The 26633-nt window shown below is 39.8% G+C and overlaps 1 protein-coding gene across 10 annotated transcripts in view; it reads left to right on the top strand.

Annotated features, from left to right (window-relative positions):
• Positions 1-26633, top strand: part of aldh3b1 (aldehyde dehydrogenase 3 family, member B1) — a 63039-nt gene that overhangs the window by 1990 nt on the left and 34416 nt on the right. For 5 of the 10 annotated variants that reach the window (XM_057861027.1, XM_057861026.1, XM_057861024.1 and 2 more), the window contains 2 exons: positions 18349-18518; positions 23507-23617. In XM_057861027.1, coding sequence (XP_057717010.1) covers positions 18357-18518; positions 23507-23617 — 273 coding nt within the window. In that variant the 5' untranslated portion in view covers positions 18349-18356. Of the gene's footprint in view, positions 1-5464; positions 5483-12517; positions 12668-16362; positions 16385-18348; positions 18519-21023; positions 21297-23506; positions 23618-26633 lie in introns of those variants that run through there. The other 5 variants (XM_057861029.1, XM_057861025.1, XM_057861023.1 and 2 more) reach the window with 5 other exon arrangements.

The following is a 26633-nucleotide window of genomic DNA, read 5'->3' as shown; positions in this document are numbered from 1 at the left end:
TTAGGCCCCCTTGCGTTAATACTTTGTAGCGCCACCTTTTGCTCCAATTACAGCTGCAAGTCACTTGGGGTATGTTTCTATCAGTTTTGCACATCAAGAGACTGACATTCTTGCCCATTCTTGCTTGCAAAACAGCTCGAGCTCAGTGAGGTTGGATGGAGAGTGTTTGTGAACAGCAGTCTTCAGCTCTTTCCACAGATTCTCGATTGGATTCAGGTCTGGACTTTGACTTGGCCATTCTAACACTTGGATACGTTTATTTTTGAACCATTCCATTGTAGATTTGGCTTTATGTTTTGGATCATTGTCCTGTTGGAAGATAAATCTCCGTCCCAGTCTCAGGTCTTGTGCAGATACCAACAGGTTTTCTTCCAGAATGTTCCTGTATTTGGCTGCATCCATCTTCCCGTCAATTTTAACCATCTTCCCTGTCCCTGCTGAAGAAAAGCAGGCCCAAACCATGATGCTGCCACCACCATGTTTGACAGTGGGGATGGTGCGTTCAGGGTGATGAGCTGTGTTGCTTTTACGCCAAACATATCGTTTTGCATTGTGGCCAAAAAGTTCAATTTTGGTTTCATCTGACCAGAGCACCTTCTTCCACATGTTTGGTGTATCTCCCAGGTGGCTTGTGGCAAACTTTAAACGAGACTTTTTATGGATATCTTTGAGAAATGGCTTTCTTCTTGCCACTCTTCCATAAAGGCCAGATTTGTCCAGTCTACGACTGATTGTTGTCCTATGGACAGACTCTCCCACCTCAGCTGTAGATCTCTGCAGTTCATCCAGAGTGATCATGGGCCTCTTGGCTGCATCTCTGATCAGTTTTCTCCTTGTTTGAGAAGAAAGTTTGGAAGGACGGCCGGGTCTTGGTAGATTTGCAGTGGTCTGATGCTCCTTCCATTTCAATATGATGGCTTGCACAGTGCTCCTTGAGATGTTTAAAGCTTGGGAAATCTTTTTGTACCCAAATCCGGCTTTAAACTTCTCCACAACAGTATCTCGGACCTGCCTGGTGTGTTCCTTGGTTTTCATAATGCTCTCTGCACTTTAAACAGAACCCTGAGACTATCACAGAGCAGGTGTATTTATACGGAGACTTGATTACACACAGGTGGATTCTATTTATCATCATCGGTCATTTAGGACAACATTGGATCATTCAGAGATCCTCACTGAACTTCGGGAGTGAGTTTGCTGCACTGAAAGTAAAGGGGCCAAATAATATTGCACGCCCCACTTTTCAGTTTTTTATTTGTTAAAAAAGTTTAAATGATCCAATAAATGTTGTTCCACTTCACGATTGTGTCCCACTTGTTGATTCTTGACAAAAAAATTAAATTTCATATCTTTATGTTTGAAGCCTGAAATGTGGCGAAAGGTTGCAAGATTCAAGGGGGCCAAATACTTTTGCAAGGCACTGTAACAAACTAACTCGCATATGGTTAACTAACAATTAATGAAACTAACTGAAGAAATACTTCACAGGACATGAAGTTTAAAGGTCGTCTACGTATGTCATACTAAGGGCTGGGCGCTATGGACTTAAATACGTCTCACGGTAAATTGAGCAGACTTACCTCGATAACAAATGACGATAAATTCGCCCAAGCGGACTTTTATATAATTTGAAAATCTGAACGCATGAAACACAAATTAACCATTTCTTGTTGCTTTATTTACCAGCTTTCAATTTAAACATATTCAACAATTGTACATGCAGTCTAAACATTAAGTACCGTAATTTCCCGAATATAAGGCGCACCCGTATATAATGCGCACCCCAAATTTACTTGTAAAATCTAGGGGAAATTATTGGACCTGTTTATAACGCGCACCCTAATTTTAACACTAATAAATAGAAGAATACAAGAAAACAGAGCTCGTGTACAGAAATGTCATTTTACTGACTGGTGAAACAGCACAAGCATAGCATATTGGTAGTTCAGAACATTACCATAAACTGACAATATTTACGGTAATAATATGATTTGACAACTTCTCCAACTTACCAGAATCTAGGAGAAAACAAAACAGATGTGACTTTTCTTTTAAAGGCTGCTCTATAACTTGCTCGTTTCATCATGATGAATAAATGTTTCTTCCATGGATTGATACGGTAAAATGAAAGTGAGAACGTAAGTCGGAAATCCGAGAGAGCTCATCCCTGTCGACATGACAGTAACAATAGGAACAATTGTTATTTGGGTTTAAGTTTCCCGAAGGACAGATATAGTTGACGGACAAACACAGGAAGTCTGTGTTGTTACGCTTGTTATGGTCCAAGTTGCGGAGCCGCAATAAACGTTGACTCAAATGAGTTCAAGAAACTAAATTCTGTGCTTTATGAAGAGTGAAAAAAGCAGAATTTAACACCGACGAAATCATTCGGCCAATCAGAGTGAAGTATTACTGAAACAAAATGATGACGTCACGTACCGTAATGGTCAGCAACGGATCACCGCATACATTTCTTCAACACAACGTGGCCGTGTCAATAAAAAAATAATCGGTTCATATATATATATTTCTGTCTCCATCCATGTACCCGTTTATAATGCGCACCATGATTTTACAAGTTGATTTTGGGGGAAAAAAGTGCACGTTATATTCGGGAAATTACGGTATATAAAAAAATCTTGTAAACAACAAGAATTCAATATGAACATTTATAACAGCTAACGTGAGTTAAACAATGTACAACAATATAAAAATTCATACGACGACTGTGCAAATGTGATTGTAACACAAATGACTTACAGCTTGAACAGAACACTTCAAACAGGCAAAGGTTTCAGTTTTTTTTTTCACCACAGCATTTTTTAGTACATGCACGCACACATGCACACCCCCACACAGACACATTAAAGCTATATTGCTCTTATGCCAATGAAACATTTAAGAATTTATGATGGCAGTAATGACACAGAATAAAGCAGCCACGTACATTAAAATAGCTGTGGCCATTCAACGGTCATATTATAGGTTTCACTGTTGGATTGTACTTTATGCTGAATGCTTTACCATCATAAAAGCTATCCGAGAAATCACACACACCGAGAGATACAAAATAACCTGACATACTAATTGCTAGATGCAGTCCGTGCCTAATCCACTCATTAAATTCAGTAGTTTCGACAAGGTTAGAGCCGCTATCTGATTCCAAGTTTGGTGAAGCTCCCTTAAACCACACTCCACGTTTGCTTGTAGCATTAGCTGCTAGCGTTAGCCTACCGGGCTTCTGTTTGTTAGACTACCTGATAACCACGTGACTTCATACGTAAACACACTGACTGCTTTCTGAAAGGGGAATGAACATAACCGAACAACACGGAGTCAAAGCGGGATAAAAAGACTATATTTTCTTGTTTTATTAAATTACCAAATTTACCGACAAGGTCAAAATTACGTCGGTCATCGTGAAGAATTTCGTTTTTCGGTATACCGCCCGGCTCTAGTCGCACTGCAATGCATGCTGGGATGCATGTTGAATGACTAGAGGGTTGACAGCAGGTGGCAGGAGAGGTCAGTCTCTCCCTAGGGAGCAATGATGGCCAAATGAAGCTTGTTGAAGCAATAAAACTTTGTAGCCAATGGGTTCAAAGCTTCAGGGTGGTTCATTTGCGCCACCATTTGCTTTACCAGTTTCACCAATGACACACCGCAACAATATATCACGTGACTCCATTATACCAATCACACATAAGAATACAGTCACATAACTTCACATAAGCTTGCAGTCAGAAGTCCTTATGTTCACGCTGGCCTCACGTGGTATCTAATGCATCGTAAAAATTTTACTATTTCACTCCAAATGACGGATTTCAAGCTCTCTCCCAGTTTTTATTTGGCACCAATAGACCATGGAAAAATGGGGATATGATCGTTTTAATTTCATGGTAGAGGGTTCGTACGGGTCCATGAAATCCTTGAAAATGCTTGGATTTTATTGTCACGTTTTCAAAGTTTATAAAATTCCTGAATTTTGCAGGAAATCCTTGAAAATGCTTGGAAGAGTTAGGTACACAATATTTTTCAGCACCATGTCGAAAAATATAAATGATTAAATGCTACAACTTGCGCAAACATAGCACAAACAAATGGCTCCCCTCGGGTCCATTTTGCAGTAAATGGGGGGCTTGAGATATTAATTTCGAGTGATGACGTGACTTGCAGCCCCCCATTTACTGCAAAATGGACCCGAAGGGGCGCCATTCGTTTGTGCTATGTTTGCGCTAGTTGTTGAGACACTCCTCTGTTAATGAGAGAGTTGGTATGGTTCATTAGCCGCGACAGGTACTGTGAGTGACGTCATCACTCGAAATTAATATCTCAATAGCTGTAAAATGATAGCCGCACAAAGTTTTTACAGCACCAACAAGCACAAACGTAGCATTTGACACCATTTTCAGCCATTTTTAATCAAAATGGTGGGCTCGTTGGCCTTAGATTGACCTATAAAATAATTGTTTATATCTCAAAAATGCTAGCAGCATAGATTAAAAAAAATTCAGCACGAACGAATGACATAATTTTTCTATAAAATTTGTTTCTGATGGGGGGCCAACTTCACGAAAGTCACCGCTACAAGCTCTTTCTGAAGTTTCACACGACACGTCACATCATAACTCCCGTACGTTTCATTTGAGTACGGGCGTGAGTAGTTTGGAGTTCAAATATAGTAGTATTTAAATGCATACACGTGCTGTGGTTTAGTACAATACTTTTACTGAACGGCCATTTTTCCCTTTTTTCACGACCTCCACACGCCCTCTGCCAGTTGCCGTTTAATCCAGCTGGGTGCCACTTTGCTCGGCTTTGTTGCTGCTAGGACTCTGTTGACTCGCCTGGGTCTCGATGGACTCCCTTTGGTGCAGGAGAAAAAAGCCACCTATCTTATTTAAAGGAGTAAGAGAGATTATAATGGCTTTGTAAAGACCTTTACAAGTTTCATTGAGAATGGAATAGGTTTCGTTGTTGTTGTGAACTATAGTTGCACACAAACTTACATTGAGATATCATATCGCTTAGCATTTAGAGGCACGAGAGTCCCAAACTTCCAAAAAAGTGCAGTTGTCAAGATTTCTTCGGCTTTTGACTTGTGTGTCCATCCACCGAACAGAATGCTATCACTACGCCAGGACCTCTGCTATCGGAAACGCTCAATTTGCTGGCGTTTGCGTATTTGTGGGAAGGCACCATATTTTATTTCTGCCGTATCGTTGGAAAACAAAAAACATTGTTATAACGCAGGGGTCTGCAAGTCCGGTCCTCGAGAGCCGCTATCCAGCTTGTTTTCCATGTCTTTCTCCTTCAACACACCTGAATGAAATGATCAGGATCGTTGCCAGGCTCCTGCAGAGCTTGCTGATGAGCTAATCATTTGATTCAGGTGTGTTTAAGGAGGGAGACATGGAAAACATGCTGGATAGCGGCTCTAAAGACCTGAATTTGCAGACCCCTGGGATGACGTTTTAAAAAGGTACTGGAGAAACTGGAAAATTGATCTTGAAAGTCCTTAAAAAGTGCTTGAATTTGGACATAAAAAAGGTAACCAACCTTGATGGTAGGATGTATTTTCTCTTCTAGAGGGCACTCATGCTATTTTGACGGATGATGTTTCATTTCTTTAGATTTTTCTAGTTGGAATTTGAATATTTTAGCGTATGTTTTTATGGGGGCCTAATATGGTCATGTAGTAGGTTACAGCAGGGGTCCCCAAACTTTTTCCTGTGAGGGCCACATAACTTTTCCCAGGGTCAGTTTGTAACAGAAAGAGTATGACGATTGCAGGAGTGCCTATATGCAAAAATTTATTGTTTTTCAGAAAACCACAATCAAATAACCCTTTCTGGATTGTTCACGGAACAAAAGTAAATAAAATAAAAATAATGATATAATATAATATAATATAATATAATCAGGGGTGCACATATTTTTTTTGTCCAGGTTCTCAGAGGAGGACCTGGAGATGTGACTTGGTCCTCATTGAGCTTGAGAGCCGACCCGCCTGATGCGATAAAATTATGACAAGCTTTACTTAGAGCCAATTACCTTTAATTAATTATATTAACAATTAATGTTTGATTATCAACTGGCACAACAAAATTGCCATTACTTTGAAGTGAAATGTAAAGAAATAAACATAAAAGCACTAATTAAAATAAAGGGCATTATGCGGCTCCCACATTAACTCCAAGCCTTTGTAAAAGTGGGATGTCCTCCTCATAAGAGCTCATTGAACGTGCATGATTAGCTTTGTGAAATGCGAGCAAAAACACGTTTGTCAGTGAATGGCGCTGTTCTTCATTAACTTTATTCTGCCACTTGTCCATAGGGCGAGTGGGGTCCTGTCTGACATCAATAGGTTGCTTAATTGCCACATGCTCTGTTTTTTTCGTGCTTTTCAAAGTTTGGATGGCTGAAATTCTTTGACCCTACATAAAATGCGCTGCTCTTATCAGCGACATTGGGATTCTCACGCCGGTAACACACCAGCAACGTAAACGTCGCGTCAACGATCTCGCCGCGATTACGCTTTGGAACACGGCCGTTAAAGTCAATCAGTCAATGCACACCAGTCGCAGTGCGTCCGCGTGTTAGACGCGTCCCAGAAGCGCTAAACGCAACGCACGCGAAAAGAACAGCAGAGTTTGTTTTTTGACGCGACGCGGCGCCCCTGCGTCAATACTACTAGGTAGGATCGGGCAGGCCGGAAGTCACTCGTGTAAAAATACAGTGGATCTGGTAGATTTTCAAAATAATATGCAATCGAAACTTACAATATAAATAAAATAAATTGAAACTAGCTAAAACACCTGTAATTAATACGAATAATACACAAATCCTGCTACACAATTAAATTTATTAATTTCTGCGTTGTGCTTTAACTTGAGAAAAAACATCAATAAAGCTTAGAAAAACGTTCATAAGAAAAAAAATGATTGAGGCATTTAATTTGTAAAATACATGATAAAATCTTTGTCATTGGGATTGCTGTTTGCACATGACTTCTTTTTTTTCTTTCTTTCAAAAAGAAAGCTGGCCAATACGCGGGGTCTGAAAGGCAAAGTGTTGTTTTATTATCTTTAAATACCCGCTATTCTCGCGCGATCTTGCAATCATCGGGTGAGCCGCTCCACAGACGCGCTGCTCGTGAAACGCGTCCTATGGAAATTGACGCCGAGCGTCACTGGTGCGTTATCGCGGCGGGATCGTTGACGCGACGTTGACGTTGCTGGTGTGTTACCGGCTTCACGGCAAATTTTGGACCACATTTCCGCGCGAGCATCATTTGCTTCTAGCCATGGTACCTACTGCAGCCACTTTTCAGCAAAAGTCCTTTTTTTCGGTAGCTCTGGTGACGTCTCTGCCGTCTGTCTGTCTTTTGACGGGGGTGTGGGAACACGGAAATAATTACTCTGTGGGGCCTGCCTCTTTAACATTTTGAGAAGTGATTTTCTCGTGTCCGCCGCAAATACAGTGGTCAGCCATCGGTACGCAAAAGCGTATAGAAGCCGTTGAGGGCCACTGCGCGCATGCGGACCACTTATGTGCACCCCTGAATATAATATAATATAATATAATATAATAACACTATTAAATAAATAGATAATAACCAAATAACCCTCTCTGGGTTTCTGCACAGAAAAACTGAAAAAAGCCAGGAAATAAATACCACTATTGGAAAAAAACAAAATCAAAATGCTCTCTGGTATTGTTCAGGGGGCCGGACCAAATGTGGAGGCGGGCTGGATACGGCCCGTGGGCCGTAGTTTGGGGACCACTTGGTTACAGTAATTGTAATAACAGTTAATACAGATGATGTTGTGTTAAGTTACAAACTATACAATTTTTTTAAAAACAGACATTGAAAGCAGTTAGGGGAGACTGGCATAACGTGAGACACCCCCTGTATCTAAGTAAGGGAGCACATTTGTGATAATGCAACCTTCATGTTTTCAAGCCCCTATCAATTCGACTTGTCCATGAGGAAGAGACCCTTCTCTTACTGTTGTAAACATGTTTTTTCCACAAAAATATATATTTTTTGGATTTAAATTTCTTTCTCTCAACCTAATCAGTTGTTGTGCCAAAGCAAATTGTTTTAGCTTGAAAATATTTGATCACACATGTTGATAAACCAACAACATATAAAACCATAGGATGATGCTATTTCAAGATTAGCCTGTGTTGCTAGGAGAGTTTTTTTCTTCTTCAAAAATGTGGCATTGGGGTAAAGCAGACATGTCCAAAGTCCGACCCGGGGGCCAAATGTGGACCGTGGTCAAATTTCATCCGGCCCCCAGCCTCTGTCATAAAATCAACAACGGCTGTCCCGCGCACAGACTTAATAAATTGGTCAGCAGTACTGCTACTAGAATATGAAGTAGCTTACACACTAAATGCTGCTCCTCATTTACCCACTAAAAGGCAGCAGCACTCTAAGCAACATTACCCCTTCCAATTTATAAAATGGCGATAATCAACAACAAAAAAAGTTGACTTTGACGGCCGACGCTTCAAGGATAGGTGGAAATTGGACTGTTTCTTCACTAAAATAGGCAAAACTGTGTCTGCCTCATTTGCAAAGAGGCAGTCGCTGTTTTTAAAGATTTCATTGTGAGGCGATATTACCAAACAAGACATGCTGACATGTACGACAAGATTACAGGGAAGATACGCAGTGATAAGTTGAAGCAACTTGAAGCTAGTTTAATTTCACAGCAGAAGTATTTCGCAAGAGCTCGAGAGTCGAAAGAGAACGCCACAAAAGCTAGTTGCAAGATTGTTGAAATTATTAATTAAAAGAAATAATAATAAAGCAAATGTGACACACAGAATGGCTCGCTAAAATTTGCTTGAATATATTGTTCTTCGTAGAGGACGTCAGGCAAAGTCGGCCCCCCGCATTTTTACCACACCAAATCTGGCCCCCTTTGCAAAATGTTTGGACACCCCTGGGGTAAAGTGAGATGTCTCACTTCACTCCTTAACGTCAGCAGTGACACTCCACAACAGCACATCTGGATTTAGATCTTCTGAATGTTCTCTCATTAAGCGTTTGCAACATCCATGGTGTCAGACATGCCAAACCCTGAGCTGCAGAAGATCTGAATAGCCCACCCATGTAGATGATCCACCTGTAGATGTACTGCTCGCTTCAGACAATTCAGTAACTGATGTGAATCCATCCACAGCACATGGTCCATCTGGTCAGCTGACTCAGATGTGCCACATGGTTCCAGTAAAAATTGGTTGGGAAAAGGCAAGGTTGTGAAGAAAAGATTAACCCGAAAAAGAAAAATTTTCCTTAGCAGCTGTGAGGAGATGTACTGTGGGGCAAATAAGTATTTAGTCAACCACCAATTGTGCAAGTTCTCCGACTTGAAAAGATTAGAGAGGCCTGTAATTGTCAACATGGGTAAACCTCAACCATGAGAGACAGAATGTGGAGAAAAAGAAAATACAAAAAATCAAATTGTTTGATTTTTAAAGAATTTATTTTCAAATTAGAGTGGAAAATAAGTATTTGGTCACCTACAAGTAAGCTGTTAAAGAGGTCTAACTTCTTCTAACGAGGTCTAACGAGGCTCCACTCGTTACCTGTATTAACGGCACCTGTTTTAACTCTTTATCGGTATAAAAGACACCTGTCCACAATGTCAGTCAGTCAGTCACACTCCAAACTCCACTATGGTCAATACCAAAGAGCTGTCGAAGGACACCAGAGACAAAATTGTAGACCTGCACCAGACTGGGAAGACTGAATCTGCAATAGGTAAAACGCTTGGTGTAAACAAATCAACTGTAGGAGCAATTATTAGAAAATAGAATACATACAAGACCACTGATAATCTCCCTTGATCTGGGACTCCATGCAAGATCTCACCCCGTGGCGTCAAAATGATAACAAGAACAGTGAGCAAAAATCCCAGAACCACACGGGGGGACCTAGTGAATGACCGACAGAGAGCTGGGACCACAGTAACAAATGCTACTATCAGTAACACAATGCGCCGCCAGGGACTCAAATCCTGCACTGCCAGACGTGTCCCCCTGCTGAAGCCAGTACACGTACAGGCCCGTCTGCGGTTCGCTAGAGAGCATTTGGATGATCCAGAAGAGGACTGGGAGAATGTGTTATAGTCAGATGAAACCAAAATAGAACTTTTTGGTAGAAACACAGGTTTTCGTGTTTGGAGGAGAAAGGATACTGAATTGCATCCGAAGAACACCATACCCACTCTGAAGCATGGGGGTGGAAACATCATACTTTGGGGCCGTTTTTCTGCAAAGGGACCAGGACAACTGATCTGTGTAAAGGAAAGAATGAATGGGGCCATGTATCGAGAGATTTTGAGTGAAAATCTTCCATCAGCAAGGGCATTGAAGATGAGACGTGGCTGGGTCTTTCAGCATGACAACGATCCCAAAAACACACAGCCAGGGTAACAAAGCAGTGGCTTCGTAAGAAGCATTTCAAGGTCCTGGAGTGGCCTATCCAGTCTCAAGATCTCAACCCCATAGAAAATCTGTGGAGGGAGTTGAATGTCCGTGTTGCCCAACGACAGCCCCAAAACATCACTGCTCTAGAGGAGATCTGCATGGAAGAATGGGCCAAAATACCAGCAACAGTGTGTGAAAAGCTTGTGAAGAGCTACAGAAAATGTTTGTCCTCCGTTATTGCCAACAAAGGGTGCATAACAAAGTATTGAGATGAACTTTTGGTATTGACCAAATACTTATTTTCCACAATGATTTGCAAATAAATTCTTCAATCAAACAATGATTTTCTGTTGTTTTTTTTTCCCACATTTTGTCTCTCATGGTTGAGGTTTACCCATGTTGACAATTACAGGCCTCTCAATTTTTTTCAAGTGGGAGAACTTGCACAATTAGTGGTTGACTAAATACTTATTTGCCCCACTGTATATCCTTGTTCTACTTGCCCGATGAAGAGAGTTCTGAAGATGAAAGAAATGATCAAGGAAACAGATCCGGCCATAGGTAATTTTGTCTTTTAATGCTATGATGTATAATGATATTCTTTTATGGTGTAGTAGATCTTGAGTTGCGTTCAGGTGTTTAAAAAAATGTGTTTACCGTAATTTTCGCACTATAAGGCGCACCTGACTATAAGACTCCACCCACAAAAATTTGGCATTAAAACGGCTTTTGTTCATACATAAGCCGCAGCTGTCCTCACTGTATTATGGGATATTTACACCAAAATATATTAACCGGTAACACTTTATTTGACAGCGGCATAATACGACTGTCATAAATCCAAATGAACCGTCATGATTCATTCATTGTTTCAAGAAGCTTCATTTGGCCATCACTGCTCACTTGGGGGAGACAGTCAACCTCTGCTGCCACCTGCTGGCAACACCGTTGTTGTCCAAAATGCTTACTAGCATGCATTGCAGCGCTACAGATATAAATAACAATCAAAATTCATGTTCTTTGCTAATTGTGTCTTCAGTTACTGTACCAGTTGTTTCACTAATTGGTAGTTATGGTATTTGGTAAACCTTTATTTGACTGTGGCGCCATCAGACTGTCATAAGACAATCATAATTATGACATAACACTGTCATGAGCACTAATGAATGCTTAAAACAGATGCCATTTAGTGTTATCTGGCAAATTATCTCACTTTTGAAAGGATGTAAAAGCTCCAAGCTGGACATGAATGGAATTAGTGACATAATTTGCCAGATGACACTCAATGACATCTGTCATAAGCATTCAGTAACTCCCATGATTATGTCAGGTCATAAATATGACGGTCTTATGACAGTCCTACGACGCCGCTGTCAAATTAAGTGTTACCTATTAACCCAAATAAATCAACAAATAAGCTGCACTGGACTATAAGCAGCAGGATTCAAAATGAAGGAAAAAGTAGCGGTTTGTAGTCTGAAAGTAACGTGTAATCCACCAAACCCGAGGATGCTGTTACTGTTCTCCCATTGATTCTGAATTATCTTATTGTTCTAACTTTCACAACATTCGCTTTTATGACTTTTGATATTAAGATGTAAAAACTAACTGAATCAGTTTACCCCTCATTGGTTCACTTTACCCCTTTGATTTTTCTAGTCTACGTTTTCACTTTTGACAGGGTAAATTTTAAACTTGTTATGTCTTCAATGCAATTCATCCTGAGTACATTCTGATTATTTCCATTGCAAGGAAACATCCCAACTTAATGGGAAATATTTTAACTTTACTGGTATGTTGTTTTAGCTTGCTTGGAGGAGAGCAAATGTTTAAAAAAAAAAAAAAAAAAGTCACATTGCCCCTGTCTCCACTACTCATTAAGTGTTCTTTTCACCTCATACTTTTTTTTTTTTTTTTTTTTTTTTTTAACTTTTACTTGAGTAATATTATTTTGAAGTAACATTGGTTTTACTTGAGTAAAGTTTTTGGGTACTCTACCCACACCTGCCAGAAACTCTCTATGATACATCAGTAACCCAGGTTGCATAAGTAGCAAGACTGGTTTGTCTAGACTAGAGCCATAATAAAAACGTCCCACCCACATCGTGTAAAATACATCCGTAAAAGTGAAACACCAGGAAATAACGCACTACATAATCAGGGTGTCTCATAAGCGGTGGTTCAAGAACACGATTGACGTTAAAGTCCCTCAAAGCAGGTTGGTGAAACTATTCATTATTTATTCTAAGGTGGTAGGTTCCATCTGCTGGTTAATGCTGGTAATGATGTCCGTAAGTGACCCCTGTACCCAATTAACTACAGAAGCCTTTCGGAGGGCGCTGGGTCTGAAAAAAATATGAATGACCATAACTGTGTGTTTGTAGGCTGGTATTCACTGTTGTGTTTAATAGGAAGTGATTGTTTGTTTGTGTGTGTGGGGTGAGGGGGGGACATAAAGGGTCAAAGCTGCCATAAAAAATATATAATATTGTGACTTTTTTTTCCCCACCCTCACCATTTGAAGGTTTTTAAAAAATTTTTGCTGTATGACAATGCAGTGGTAAGACAAGACTGATAAAAAGGGACAGACAGACAGGTGAATACAGCAATGATATTGTGCTTCTTGGTGTGTGAGTGTGTGTAGAGGTGCGTGCGTGGGTGGCGGTGAGTCAAAGAGGTTCGAGTTTATAAAGGATACTATTGTAAACTTAAGTAGTAGTGTAAGAAAATAATAACAATCCTGGTAACTGAATAAAAAATATTCATGATAAGAATAATGATAAGTAATAACAATGATACTGGCTGGTAATATTACTGCTTCATCAGGGAATAATACTATAATGATTTCAATAAAAATTATAAAAGTAGTAATAACAGCAGAGTGCATTGAGTCAGTATTTGAAGAAAGTCTGAAACAAGCAAAATAATAATTGTTACAAATAATTATAATTATACCTGTCAAGGGTATCTGCGGGTTCTTGAAAGGTCTTAAAGTCTTAAAGCCAATGTTTTCAATTAAAGGCCTTAAAATATCTAAATTTCTCCTAAAATCTCAAAAAAGGTCTTTAATTCAATTTGGAAAGTTCTTAAAAATCTATTGACTAATTTTTGAGGACACTATAACATAACAACAAAGCGGAACGACCTGTGCTGCCTGGTCAGAATGTATCGAACACAAGCGGATTTTGCTGTGCACGCACAGTTGCTTGTTGACAGCTTAGTTAGCATAGTCATAGTGGAGAAAACTTAATAGAACCGATTTACTGTAGTTACATACATGGGTAGTCAATCAATCAAATTTATTCCTTTAGCCCTTTACAAAAACCTGAAAAGCCCTCAAAGTGCTTTACAACAAAGACAAACATGGTTCATGATAGATAAAAGGAAGGAAAGTACTATACTATGACATTAAGAAAAGCAAAACAACGCATCACGGCAAAAGTAAAAACAAACAAATAAAACTGATAAAATCCGAAAACATTAAAACCCTTAAGAAATAAAACCAGGCGACCCTAGTCAGGGGAAAAAGTGAGTCTAAAAAAGTGTGTCTTTAACCGAGATTTAAAAAGGCGTAAATTGGTTATGGTGCGGATTTCAGGGGGTAGGCTATTCCACAACCTGGGGGCAGCAACTGAAAAGAAGCTGGCCGATAGAACAAAGAGCCCTGCCAGAGTTACGGAGGGTTAACATTTCCGGTGAAGAAGGAGCCTGGCCATTAATAGAATTAAAAATAAATAGTAAAAGTTTGAACTCAATTCTAAAATGGACTGGAAGCCAGTGGAGCGATGATAGCATGGGGGTAATTTGTTCACGTGTAAGTGTACCGGTTAAAAATCAAGCAAAGTTGAAGACGAGAAATAGAGGACTTGGGAAGACCAACATAAAGTGCATTGCAGTAGTCCAGCCTTTAACTCATAAAAGTGTGAATTGCTTTTTCAAGGCCGTGGCGACTAAGAAAAGGCTTCACTTTGGCTAAGAGACGGAGCCGGAAAAAAATTTGCTCTTACAACAAAACTAATCTGTTTTATAAAGTTGAGCCTGTTATCGAATATTACTCCGAGATTTTTAACGTGCGTCCTTAAAAAGGGAGCCAGGGTGCCAGTGTTGGGCTCAAAGGCATTCATCATGGAAGGTTTGCCAAAATTAATATATTCAGTTTTGCTCTCGTTACGATGTAAGAGGTTTCGTGGACGCCACTGCTTCACTTCGGATCTGCAGTCCATCAATTTAGTGAGAGCAGTTAGTTCATTGGGTCTGAGGGGCAGATACAGCTGCAGGTCGTCAGCATAAAAATGAAAAGAGATATGGTTTTTTTATAATTGATCCTAAAAGTAGGAGATAAAGTGCAAATAGAACAGGCCCTAAAATAGAGCCTTGTGGCACCCCAGTAAAAAAAAGTGGAAATTTAATAATTTCTAGCTTGGGAACATAAAGTTCAGCTTCAGTCGAAGCCGGTGGTGGAAAACTCATTTGAAGCACACTGCACGTCGTGTAAGAAAGTTTTAAAACTTGGAATTTTGGTATCGACATTGGAATCCCATTGCAAATCTGAAAAGCACAAGGCAGTCATAAAATACCAGCAGCAAACGCCGTATGTGGCTCATATGTTGGTTCGCAAATGCGAAAGTTCTAGTGTTTTTGGTTATGTTAAGCATTTTGTATCACAGTGAAGGAGTGGGGTGAAAATTTTTAGTGAGGTTCAATTTGGTCCTCAAAGGCACAGACAGTTTAACCAATGAAGTTTCTTCTAAGACAAGCAGCACTTGACTGCAATCAACTGATTACACTTGTAAGACACCACATTGGTGAAAAGGTGTCATCTTGTTTTTTTGGAATGAAATCCAGTACCCAGTGCAGCCCTATATGGAATAGTTTGGACACCCCTGGCATAGATGGAACGCTTGAGAGAGCAGCCACCAGCATTATTAAGGCACTCAGGAGACCGTTTGCATTTACATTTGTCAGCAGGAGAACAAGCTTTCATCCACTTCAAAACGGACACCGACAATTAATAGCAGGCTATTAAGTCAAATGTTATTCAAACTCACAGTGCCATATCTAAATTTGGAGTAGCACATAACAATAACAACAAACTAAATTGCATAACTAACAAGTCACGCAACAACTGCAAGGCGAAATTAATTAATTAGCACAGACCATGAACTTTAAATGTTATTTACATTCAAAACGACGCAATGCATGCTGGGAGGCATTAAGGAATACTGGCAACGCTAATATGTTGGACGACAGCAAGGATGAAATCTATAGTGCCTCACCAATAACGAAGGTTTTGACATCATTTGGATTTTTTATTAAGCAGAGGAAAGCTAAACAAATGTAATGAAAATGTAATTGCATGTTTTTGCACATGAGTCACAGAACCATTCAAACTGTAAATGGACATACAAGAGTCAGCTTTGAAATTGGAATGTATTTGTGAATTTTTTTTTTTGTTAAAGACCACTGATTCATTACAGTCTGCATCCTCCTTATTTGATTTTGTTGTTTAGTTTGTTTAAAGAAAACAAATGAGTAATTGACACGATTTCTATCAGCGCCTATGCCTTCAGGAAAAAATTTCAATGAGCACCACTGAAATGAATGCAATAAATCAGATTCCAATGTGGCAGTTGTGTGTTGCATTCTGTTCCTGAACTGTGTGACTGACGAGAGAGTGAGACAGGTGCGGTAGCGTAGGAAGTTTTTACTTTTGCTTTTCTTGTTCTGATGTTGTTGGCGGGGGTGATCGTTGAGCCGCGTTGTCAAGCAAGTTCACTCACACGCACACCACACTCATATTTTTCTGTCGTTTCCTTCTTAATTGCCATGCTAAGCGTTTTTTTTTTTTACCCCCTGAACCAGCCCTCTTGGGACCCATGTTGATTTCTGCCACAAGGAAATCCGCCATGCAAGGGCGTAGGTTTGCATATGGACGGTAGGGACATAACACTACCAACTTTTCTGGATGCATAACATTAAACTGTGTGAATTTGCTAACCTGCATAACTCGAGTAGGAAGCTTCTTTGAGAGAAGTGTCCTCCACTTTTGTATGTATTTTCTGCTGTTAAAGTTAATTAAGCTGTGAGAAATGTAGTGAACCGAGGTTTACCCCTTCTACCTAATTTTCATTTTTGTTTTGTTTATGTGGTCTTAAAGCAACACTTGGTAGCTTTTCAGTTTTGGTTGATTTTAGCGACGCTGGTTGACAAAAGCAGTAGTTTTTTGAAGACTGCGTTTTCCACGAGGACCAGCGCATAGTGTCTTCCTATGAGGGGCGTAACAGAAAATAATTGAGAAGCACTGGTATAGCTCAGTACAGATTTATTTTCCAGTGATCAGTTAGCCTATCGATTAATTAGGTTCATATTCATGAGAAATGTAGCCCTGACCCCCGTTTACTCAATCTGTTTGGTCTTATTAATGTCCCGTCCCCAGCAAAAAGTATACATGCATGTTATGCTGTCATATCATCCCTACCAATGTTGAGCCCAAACCTACACCCTTGCTGTCATGCGTGCGTCTTGCGGGAAAACATTGAACTTGCGACTCTGTCATAAATAGTCATATTTGGTTGTCATATAACGAAACAAATGACGTGCCAAATTTTACATCGGATGTTGAAAGGATCATATGTCAGGGCACCACTGTATAACCGATTACATGACCATATAAGACCAAAAAATACACAATATCATCAAATTCCTCGGAAAAAAAGGAGCATGCCTGCCGTCTAATAAAGAAAACATTTCCTACCATGACATTAAAATGATCATACGTCTGGTTTTCATTTGTCTATTGGTGCCAAATTAAAAACTGGGAGAGAGGTTGAAATGCGTGCTTAGGGCTGGGCAATATGGCCATAATACGTTTCACGGTAAATTGAGCAGATTTACCGCGATAACGATAAATTCACCCAAGCGGACTGTTATATAATTTGAAAATCTGAATCAATGCATGAAATACAAATGAACCGTTTCTCGTTGATTTATTTACCAGCTTCCAATTTAACATATTTAACAATGCAGTGTGTATGCAGTCTAAACATTAAGTATATTAAAATGTATTGTAAACAATAAGAATTCAAGTATGAACTTTTACAGTATACCAGCTTGTATGACTTGAACAATGTACAACATTATAAAAATCAATACGACGAGGGTGCAAACATGTCATTGTAACACAAATGACGTACAGCTTGAAAAGTACACTTCAAACAGACTTATTAATAATGGGCAGCTGTGACAATGTCACATACTCAACACAAGTGTTTACTTCAATGTTTCATGTTTTTTTCCCCCAGAAGCATTTTTTAATTCATGCACGCACAATCTCACCCCCCACACAGACACACACACATTAAAGCTATATTGCTCTCATGCCAATGAAACATTTAAGATTTTATGATGGCAGTAATGACACAGAATAAAGCAAGCACATACAGAAAAATAGCTGTGGCCATAAACGGTCATATTATAGTAATGTAACATTTAAATAAAGTTTTTCATTTTAATTTTAACGCACGTGCCCAGCACAGCTACCTGATTGCGACCTGCTGTTCAGTGCGGCTGCACTATGTCCCTTCTCCCGATGGCTTTATGGTTATAAACGTGAAGTTATTACTTTTTAAACTTTAATCACTTAGTTATATTTTTACGTAACATGAACCAGAAGTCAAGGTATGCGGACTTCAACTTTTGGCAACGTAAAGTCGCTGTGAAGTTGTGAACACAAAACTGATTTTGGCAATCAGCATAGCGCGAGTGCCAAAACACATCCGATCTGAACGCAGCATAACAGCCATTTGTCACGTGCATGACGTTGACCATTCAAAATTGTGAACTAGTTTGCCAGAAAGTTTTGGTTTTTTAAAATATTCATTCATTTGTGTTGTGTTCTAGGTGGAAGAATGGACAACAAGAGTGAAATTATAAACAGGTTACGTAGGTCATTTCAATCTGGAATCACGATATCGGAAGAGTTTCGTCGTGAGCAGCTTTCTAACCTAAGGTCGATGATCCAAGAGAATGAGGAAAAGATTTTGGAAGCATTGAACAAGGATCTCTGCAAGGTAATAATCATATCTTACATACAAAATAAACATGAACCCACATACTAAAAGACAGATTGTTGAATATTATATTCATCAAGTAAGAAATTATGTATGGTTCAGAAAAACCTTGTTCTGCTATTATGAATTCTGCGACTTCCTTTTAACTATGTGACATTTTTCTCTCTTGCTTCAAAAGGCACAGAAAAGCGAAAATAAAATATATTGAAAATATGATTTTAAAAAAACTGTAAATTAAAGCCACCATTCAGCCATGTTTGTTGTTTTGAATGTTTATCAGCAGCGACTGTGGATGCCCAATTTGACTTGTGCGAGTGCTGACGTCATCGCCGAAGTTTGCGGTTTTTTTGCCTTCCGTTTTCGCCACCACCATGTAAAGGCGAGGCCATTCCGCAACACAATTGTTGCATCTTTGTGTTGCAGCGTCACCATGTAAACAGCCCATAAAAGATTCGGCAAAGGTTAAGACACAGATTGTTACGGGACGGTCAAGAAAGACCAAGGACCCAGTTGCGTGGTTGTCTAGAATTTATTTTAAAAACACCGATCACCGAAAGGGAAAAAATAGACTTTCCAAAAAATGTGATCTGATTTTTGTCAAAATCACACAGATGAAAAAACAGTGTCTGCTTTAACTATAACCACACAAGCATCTATAGGTTTTGATATTTTAATGAGGACAGCATGCAAACAATGACAGAAGGGGGAAAAATAAGTCAGTGAACCCTCTGCCTAAGGAGACTTAGGCTACGTTCATACTACAGGTCTTAATGCACGAATCCGATTTTTTCGTGTTTTTCCGACTCGAGTGAGGCATTAACTTGACGGTCTGAGCGTGACAAGTCGCATAGAACTGGACCATTTCAAATCCGATCTGGGTCACTTTCGCATGTGGTTCAAATCCGATCTGGGCCACATTTTTCCAGACTGTCGCGGCGGTCTGTACTGTCCACTCTCCCAAATCGGATTTCATGCAGCAATTACGTCATCAAATAGCGAGAGAGACTCTACCGTAGCAATGCAGCTGTGCGTTATTAGCGCCTAGCTTGCAGTGAACACGGCTTTTGGGGAAGGGCTGGGCTTGACAACAGTCATAAAAAATAAAAATGGGTTGAGGATAAGCCTGAGAATGCTCAGTTTTCTCTCTGCTCCAAGTGAGCAATATTTCAACATTGCCTACACGGCCGAGAGTCGGGGCATGTGTGTGACATGCACAGACGGTGCGTGTATGCTATCGATCCATATAAACTTTGAATATAAGCCTAAACGGGGATTATTTATGTCTGTTATTTGTGTCCTCCTTTTGAAAAGCAAAATATGATATCCCTGGAATGACGGATGACGTGTGTCATTTGTTTTGATGCTTCTGCGCATGCGGGTCGTCTTGCTCAGCGCGTGTCGAACGAATTAGTGCGCATGCGTAATACTTGAATGGTCTCAATGGACAAAGGCAGCCTGAACGGGCACGCCAAAAAACAGATATGACAAAAAAATCGGATTTGTGCATTAAGACCTGTAGTATGAACGTAGCCTTAAAGAGCCATCGAAACCGATTTTTACCGAACAATTTGTCAGGTGTGTGCCCAATCACTGATGAATGGTTTAAAGCTGCCCTGCCCACCATAAAACACACACCTGGTAAGAATTGTCTTGATGAGAAACATTGTCTAATGTGCATCATGGCTCGGCCAAAAGAGCTGCCTGAAGACCTGCGATTAAGGTTTGTTGATCTGTATAAAGCTGGGAAAGGATTAAAAAAAACATCTCTAAAATTCTGGCTGTTCATCAATGGACAGTCAGAGAAGTTGTCTACAAATGGAGAGAGTTTGGCACTGTTTGTTCTCTCTCAAGGAGTAGCCGTCCACCAAAGATGACGCCTACAGTTCAGCGCAGAATACTCAGAGAGGCCTTTAAAGAGCAATAGAAACCAATTTTTACCTAACCCTAGAGTGTCTGCTAAAGACTTACAAAAATCACTGGCACGGTCCAATATCTCTGTTCACACATCTACTATATGTAAAACTATGGCCAAGAATGGTGTTCATTGGAGGACTCCACGGAGGAAGCCACTGCTGTCTAAAAAAAACACTGTCGCTCGTCACAAAATATTAAATGTGATGGTTCACTTACTTATTTTTCCTCCTTCTATCATTGTTTGCTTACTATCCTCATTAAAATATTACAACCTATAAACATTTGGGTCGTTTTAGTTAAAGCAGACACTGTTTTTTCATCTGTGTTGTTTTGACAAAGGTCAGATCATATTTGATGGGAAATTTATGCAGATACGTGAGTAATTCCATAAGGTTCAGATACTTTTTCATACCACTGTACAAATCAAGTAAAAGGGAAAGTGTGGTCTTCTCAGGAGCGAGGCTACTAACAGTGCTAGTGCTGGAATCATCTGGCAACTGGTGTATGGCTGGCCAGGGTTTAAAAAGACTCTACTAATGAGTCACAGGTGTTCCTGGTTAGCCTCACTCGTGAGGAGGCCGGTCCCTCTCGCACCCGTGCAGCTTGCAGACAGAGGGAGAAAGGCATCAATTCACAGCAATCGGAATGTAAGATAGGATCACAACACAGAGAGCCTTATTTTCAAACGCTGACTAAATCTGAGCAAAGTTGTATATCAGAGAAGATTTTGAACTGGATTGCCCCCAATTTACAGGCTGTATTCCATATTTCTTTCAACTGCTAGTCCTCTAAGAAACTGGTTTACTCATCGGAAGGTTGACTTGCACTTGGTATGAGGAAGTACAGGCATCCTGGATTGCGCTGGTATGAAAATATTTGTGTCACATTTAATGCCATGAAAATAGTGTGTGATGTAATGATGTGACAATACAATGAGAATTTAGACATGAAAGCCAACAAAGGAACAGTGTGAAATGAAATGAGTTTCTTTTTCCAACGTAAAAAATAACAGGTTCATTTTTTTTTTTTCCATACAGTGCTATTTGGACGTAACAGAGTGAACACTAACACGGGACATTTTGTGCTAGAGTTAGCCCTCAGCCTTAATTTTATTTTTTATTCAAAAAAAGAAAAAAGAAATTGCTTACCATAGTTGAATTTCCTGCCTCTAATGTGATGGTATCGCTGAAGAGTGATGTCATTAATGTGGAATTTTCTTAGGGGACACCAACACATTTTAACAAATGGTAAACATTGACACTGGGGACAGAAAATGTTTTTTCATGACCATGCAATTTATATAGCAATCGGGGAAAAAAATACGTAGATACAAAGAATATCCTGTAAAAATATTCGGGTAGAGAGATAAAAACTGATGGTATTTTGTGTTATCCATGCAGTCTAATCCAGTCATCAGCCTCATCTTTGTCGCCTTTTTCTCATTCTGAATCTTCCTCCTCTTCCAAAGACGACTCAAACATATATGGCTGTATGTCACTTTCTCTAAATCGACAAATTCGTTCTAAAAATCCACACTTGAAGCAGAATCGCTGAAAAACGCTTCCTCATCCATTGGGCTCAATGCTAAATCCGCTGAAATCGCTCATTATCTGACGTCATCACCAATATTGAGGCGCCAGAGAAATGACAGGAGGAGTTAAATGGCAGATTTAAAGACTGATTTCTCGTCATCTTTGCTTTGCCAAATTGTTGTATATAGTTGAATCGTGTCAAAATATTATTTTAACTCCAATAATAATGCTAATTAACTTTTTTTTTTTGCATGTCATAACGCATGCATCAGGCATCTTTACATCTGTAAAGACAAAAATATTAAAGGTCAAATTTTGACCTTTTTAAAAACATGTAAAAATGAGAAGAAATTTGAACAGGAATTGGCTTATGCAGATATCAACTTCCTAACTTAGCTTTATCGGTTTGGGATTTCAAAAGAATTGCTGTATTATCTAATTCCAAATGGTTCACTGAATGCCTGTGTAAAACTTGTGGGGTTAGGTATCTTTAACGAGGTTGAGGACCACTGCACTATAAGCTTTATAGCATTTCAGAGGACCTTGCGCTTCTCACAATAACTGAAAATACGGCATTTGACTGTGGTCTTGGATGTAAGAAGCGTGAGAATTTGAAAATAAATAGGGTGCACGATATCCATTTTTTGAAACCGATACTGATATCGATAACTTCCTGCTCCTCAAAGCCAATATTGATAACCGATAATAAATATATAATTTTTTAAATGTATAACCTGAGTTTTTGAACACCTGGAGGTTTAAAAAAAATTGTGGTGGATTCAACATAGATTTGCCTTTGATCTCATCAGATTTTTCATAATGACATGAACAAAACGGTGCGTTTCACTTCTGCACTGCCCGACAGCCAGCTAAGAATGAATGCACTTCCATAAACCACAAGGCTTGGTCTTTTCTTGCTTTTATGGGAAGACACTCGTCTTAATGTTGTGAAAGTACAACAGAAAAATACACATATTCAATACTCAATATACAACAAACTGCACAATACACTTATATACACAACTGTTATATGTATAGCATAGCACACTAGCTTGAGCTACTAAAGCATTGGCTGGCTTCTATAACACAACTTATGAAGTTCTGTACATATGATCCTTCACCACAGAAGTAAACATATTTTGCACATCCATATGTAATAAACACAAAATACTTTTGACATATATTTCCGAGGCGGAAACGTAACCGAAAGCATTCACGACTGTCAATGCTACTGCTAGACACCGCAATGTGTAAGTGATTGAACCAAACTACTGTAACAAAAAATAGGTGCATTTAATTATTCTGACCAGCAGGTGGGAGCAATGCCCCACAAATGGTCAACTGATTTCCCATACTATTGTGTAAACTGCAAAGCCAGCACAGTACATATTATCAGTCCGATTATAAATGTTATTGGATTTATTGGGATGACGTCATAATTCCTATTATCGGACCAATAATTATCGGACCAATAATTATCGTGCACCAGTAAAAATATTTACAATTTTGTTGATGTTTCTTCAATTTTCTTTTTCCTTTCAGCCCAAATTTGAGGCCATTCTAGCCGAAGTTGATTTGGTGATCAATGAGCTATCGTATGCCATCGATAACCTTCAAAGCTGGATGCAGCCAGAGTATGTCAGTAAGACTCTTGTAAGTTTACCTCTTTTCATTATTTACATCATTTATAATGGCGCCACAGTAACTGACTGGTTAGCTTGTTTGCCTCACAGTTCTTTGATTAAGAGGTTTGATCCCTAGCCTCCATTTTAGATGTTTTCCCCTTATTTGTTGTGTGGGTTTCCTCCAGAGATTTCAGTTTCCCACCACACCTGAAAAACATGCACAGTGGGTAAAAATTGTCCATATGTATTAGGCCTGAACGATATATCGTTTAAACATCGCCATCGCGATGTGCGCATGTGCAATAGTCCCATCGCAAGGACGTGCGATAGTTTTTTAATTTCATTTTTTTTAATCCACAAACGTTTGTTTTGAGGAAGGAGAGGGGGAAAAAAAAGCGCACAGCTTCTCTTTCTCTCCAGCAAGTCATCGGCTCCTCCCCCTCCCCCTGCAACAGCGGAGTGGAGGGAGGAGGGGCCGAACAGCAGAGCGGAGGGAGGAGGGCCCGTTCTCAAAGTGAAAGCAAGCAATCAACACGTTGGAGGAGCAAGGAAGACTGTATCCAAAAGGAGTTTTGGAAGTATTTTGGCAAGAACAAGACTATAAGGGACAAAAAACAGCCCTGTCGACAGTGCCTCGCCATGGTTGCCTCAACAAGAAGTAATCTGTCAAACATGTGGGACCATTTAAAACGCAGGTATCTATGCATTCCTGCTACGAGCTCCCCATCAGAGGCTTTTTAGCACAGGTGGGAACATTGTTACGTGCCAACGTTATTGTCTCAAACCTGCTATAGTGGATAAACTAATAGTCTTGGCCAAAAACCTATGAGACCCAGTTGAGAATTGCTGAGCAAGGAAGGTGGACGATATGCAGACAAATACATAACACAGCTGAAGGAATGTCTTTTCTTCTTTTAATGTGACAGCTATCAGGAAGGCAGGAAATTTGGGAGTTAAAATGGTTCTGTTATTCATCACAGTTATTTGCAGTTATTCAGTTCAATTATTTACAAGTTCAATTGAGTTTGTTTCTTTTATATTTAAATTTATTGTAAACCGTATTTTTCAAATAACTATATATAGTACAGCTGCACATAAAGTTTTGATACTTAATATTTTTGTTGAAATATTTTTACAACTTTGTTGCCTTTTGCAGTTTTATATTGTTATATTTTGTGTAAACAACTCAGGGGACTAATGCACTTGCACTTTTATTAGTCAGATTCAATATTTAAGTTCAAATATGTTGACAACTTTGTTGTTTAACTGAGGTTTTTATGTATTGTTATAGTTTGTGAACTCTTTTGTCATATTTAATATTTTTGTTCAAATATGTTGACAACTTTGTTGTTTTACTGAGGTTTTTATTTATTGTTATAGTTTGTGAACAACTCTTTTATTTGTCATATTTAATATTTTTGTTCAAATATGTTGACAACTTTGTTGTTATTTTACAGAAGTTTTTATTTGTTATATTTTGTCAAAAACTAAGGGGACTAATGCACCTGCTCTTTTATTTATCATTTAATGTATTTGCTGCTGTTGAAGTGTAAAATATTGTATTCAATAAATGATCTATTTTGTGCAGACATGACTTCCTGGATACCTTCATACAGAAATCTTCATCATTAACAAATTAAACGGTATTATATGAATACACTGTGGTCACGGTGTGTTATGTAAAGTATTTCCAAACAGCTATTCAAGTCATTTAGTGAAAATTTCTTTAAAAAAGATAGATCTTTTTTTTTTTAATATCGCAATATAATATCGCAATATATTGCAAACCTAAAAAAAATCGCGACGATAGTTTTTTCCAATATCGTTCAGGCCTAATATGTATGAATATGAGTGTGAAAGGCAGTTTGTCTATTCGCACCTTGCGATTGGCTGGCAACACCCCTGTGGGCCCACCACCCGCAAGGCGGACTGATAGGGTAGGATGCGCTGCCATTTGGGTGGCAGTGAAGGCAGGGGGTCTCGACAGACCAGACCCAGGTGGCAGAAGCATGCTTTGGGGACATGGAACGTCACCTCACTAGCAGGGAAGGAGCCGGAGCTTTGTTGGTGGTTGAGCGCTACCAGTTAGACCTTACCTCCACACATAGCCTCGGCTCTGGAACAAAGCCCCTGGACCGGGGTTGGACCTTGTTCTTATCTGGAGTTGCGTTAGGCGTGAGGTGCCGGGCGGATGTTGGGATACTCACAAGCGCCTGAATGAGCACCGCTGTGTTGGAGTTCACCCCAGTGTAAGAGAGGGTTGCCTCCCTGCGACTTAGGGGTGGGGGGGGGCAGAGTGTTGTGCACCGAATAGCAGCTCTGAGTATTCGGCCTTCTTAAAGTCCGTTCTTCACGGGACCGCTGAAGAGGACTCCATTGTCCTCCTGGGTGACTTCAATGCACACGTCGGCAATGACTAAGACACCTGGATGGTTTTGATTGGGAGGAGCAGCCTACCTGATCTAAACTCCTGTGGTGTTATGTTATTGGACTCCTGTGCTAGTCATGGATTGTCCATAACTAACACCATGTTCAAACACAAGGATGCTCATAAGTGTACTTCGTACCAGAGCGCCCTAGGTCAAAGGTCAGTGATCGGTTTTGTAATCGTATCATCTGACCTTAGACTGTGTGTTTTGGACATCGGGTAAAGAGAGGGGCAGAGCTGTCAACTGATCACCACCTGGTGGTGAGTTGAGTTCATTGGCGGGGGAAGCCTCTGACCTGGTAATGCCAAACGAATAGTGCAGGTGAACTGGGAACGTCTGGAGGAAGACTCTGTCCATGTGACTCCCACCTCTGAAGGAGCTTCTCTCACATCCCAGTGGAGGCTGAGGACATTGAACCTGAGTGGTCCATGTTCGAAGCTTCCATTGCTGAAGCTGCAGCCGAGAGCTGTGGTCTTAAGGTCTGTGGCCTCAAAGGCCAGTAACCCTCGAACACCGAGCTGGACCCCGGTGGTCAGGGAAGCTGTTGAATGAAGAAGAAAGCCTTCAAGGGCATGTTGTCCCTGGCGACTCCTGAAGCAGTTTCAAGGAACCGAC

Source organism: Corythoichthys intestinalis, chromosome 16 (genome assembly GCF_030265065.1).
Source record: "Corythoichthys intestinalis isolate RoL2023-P3 chromosome 16, ASM3026506v1, whole genome shotgun sequence".
NCBI classification, from domain to species: domain Eukaryota; kingdom Metazoa; phylum Chordata; class Actinopteri; order Syngnathiformes; family Syngnathidae; genus Corythoichthys; species Corythoichthys intestinalis.
This window is presented reverse-complemented; position numbering and strand designations above follow the sequence as displayed.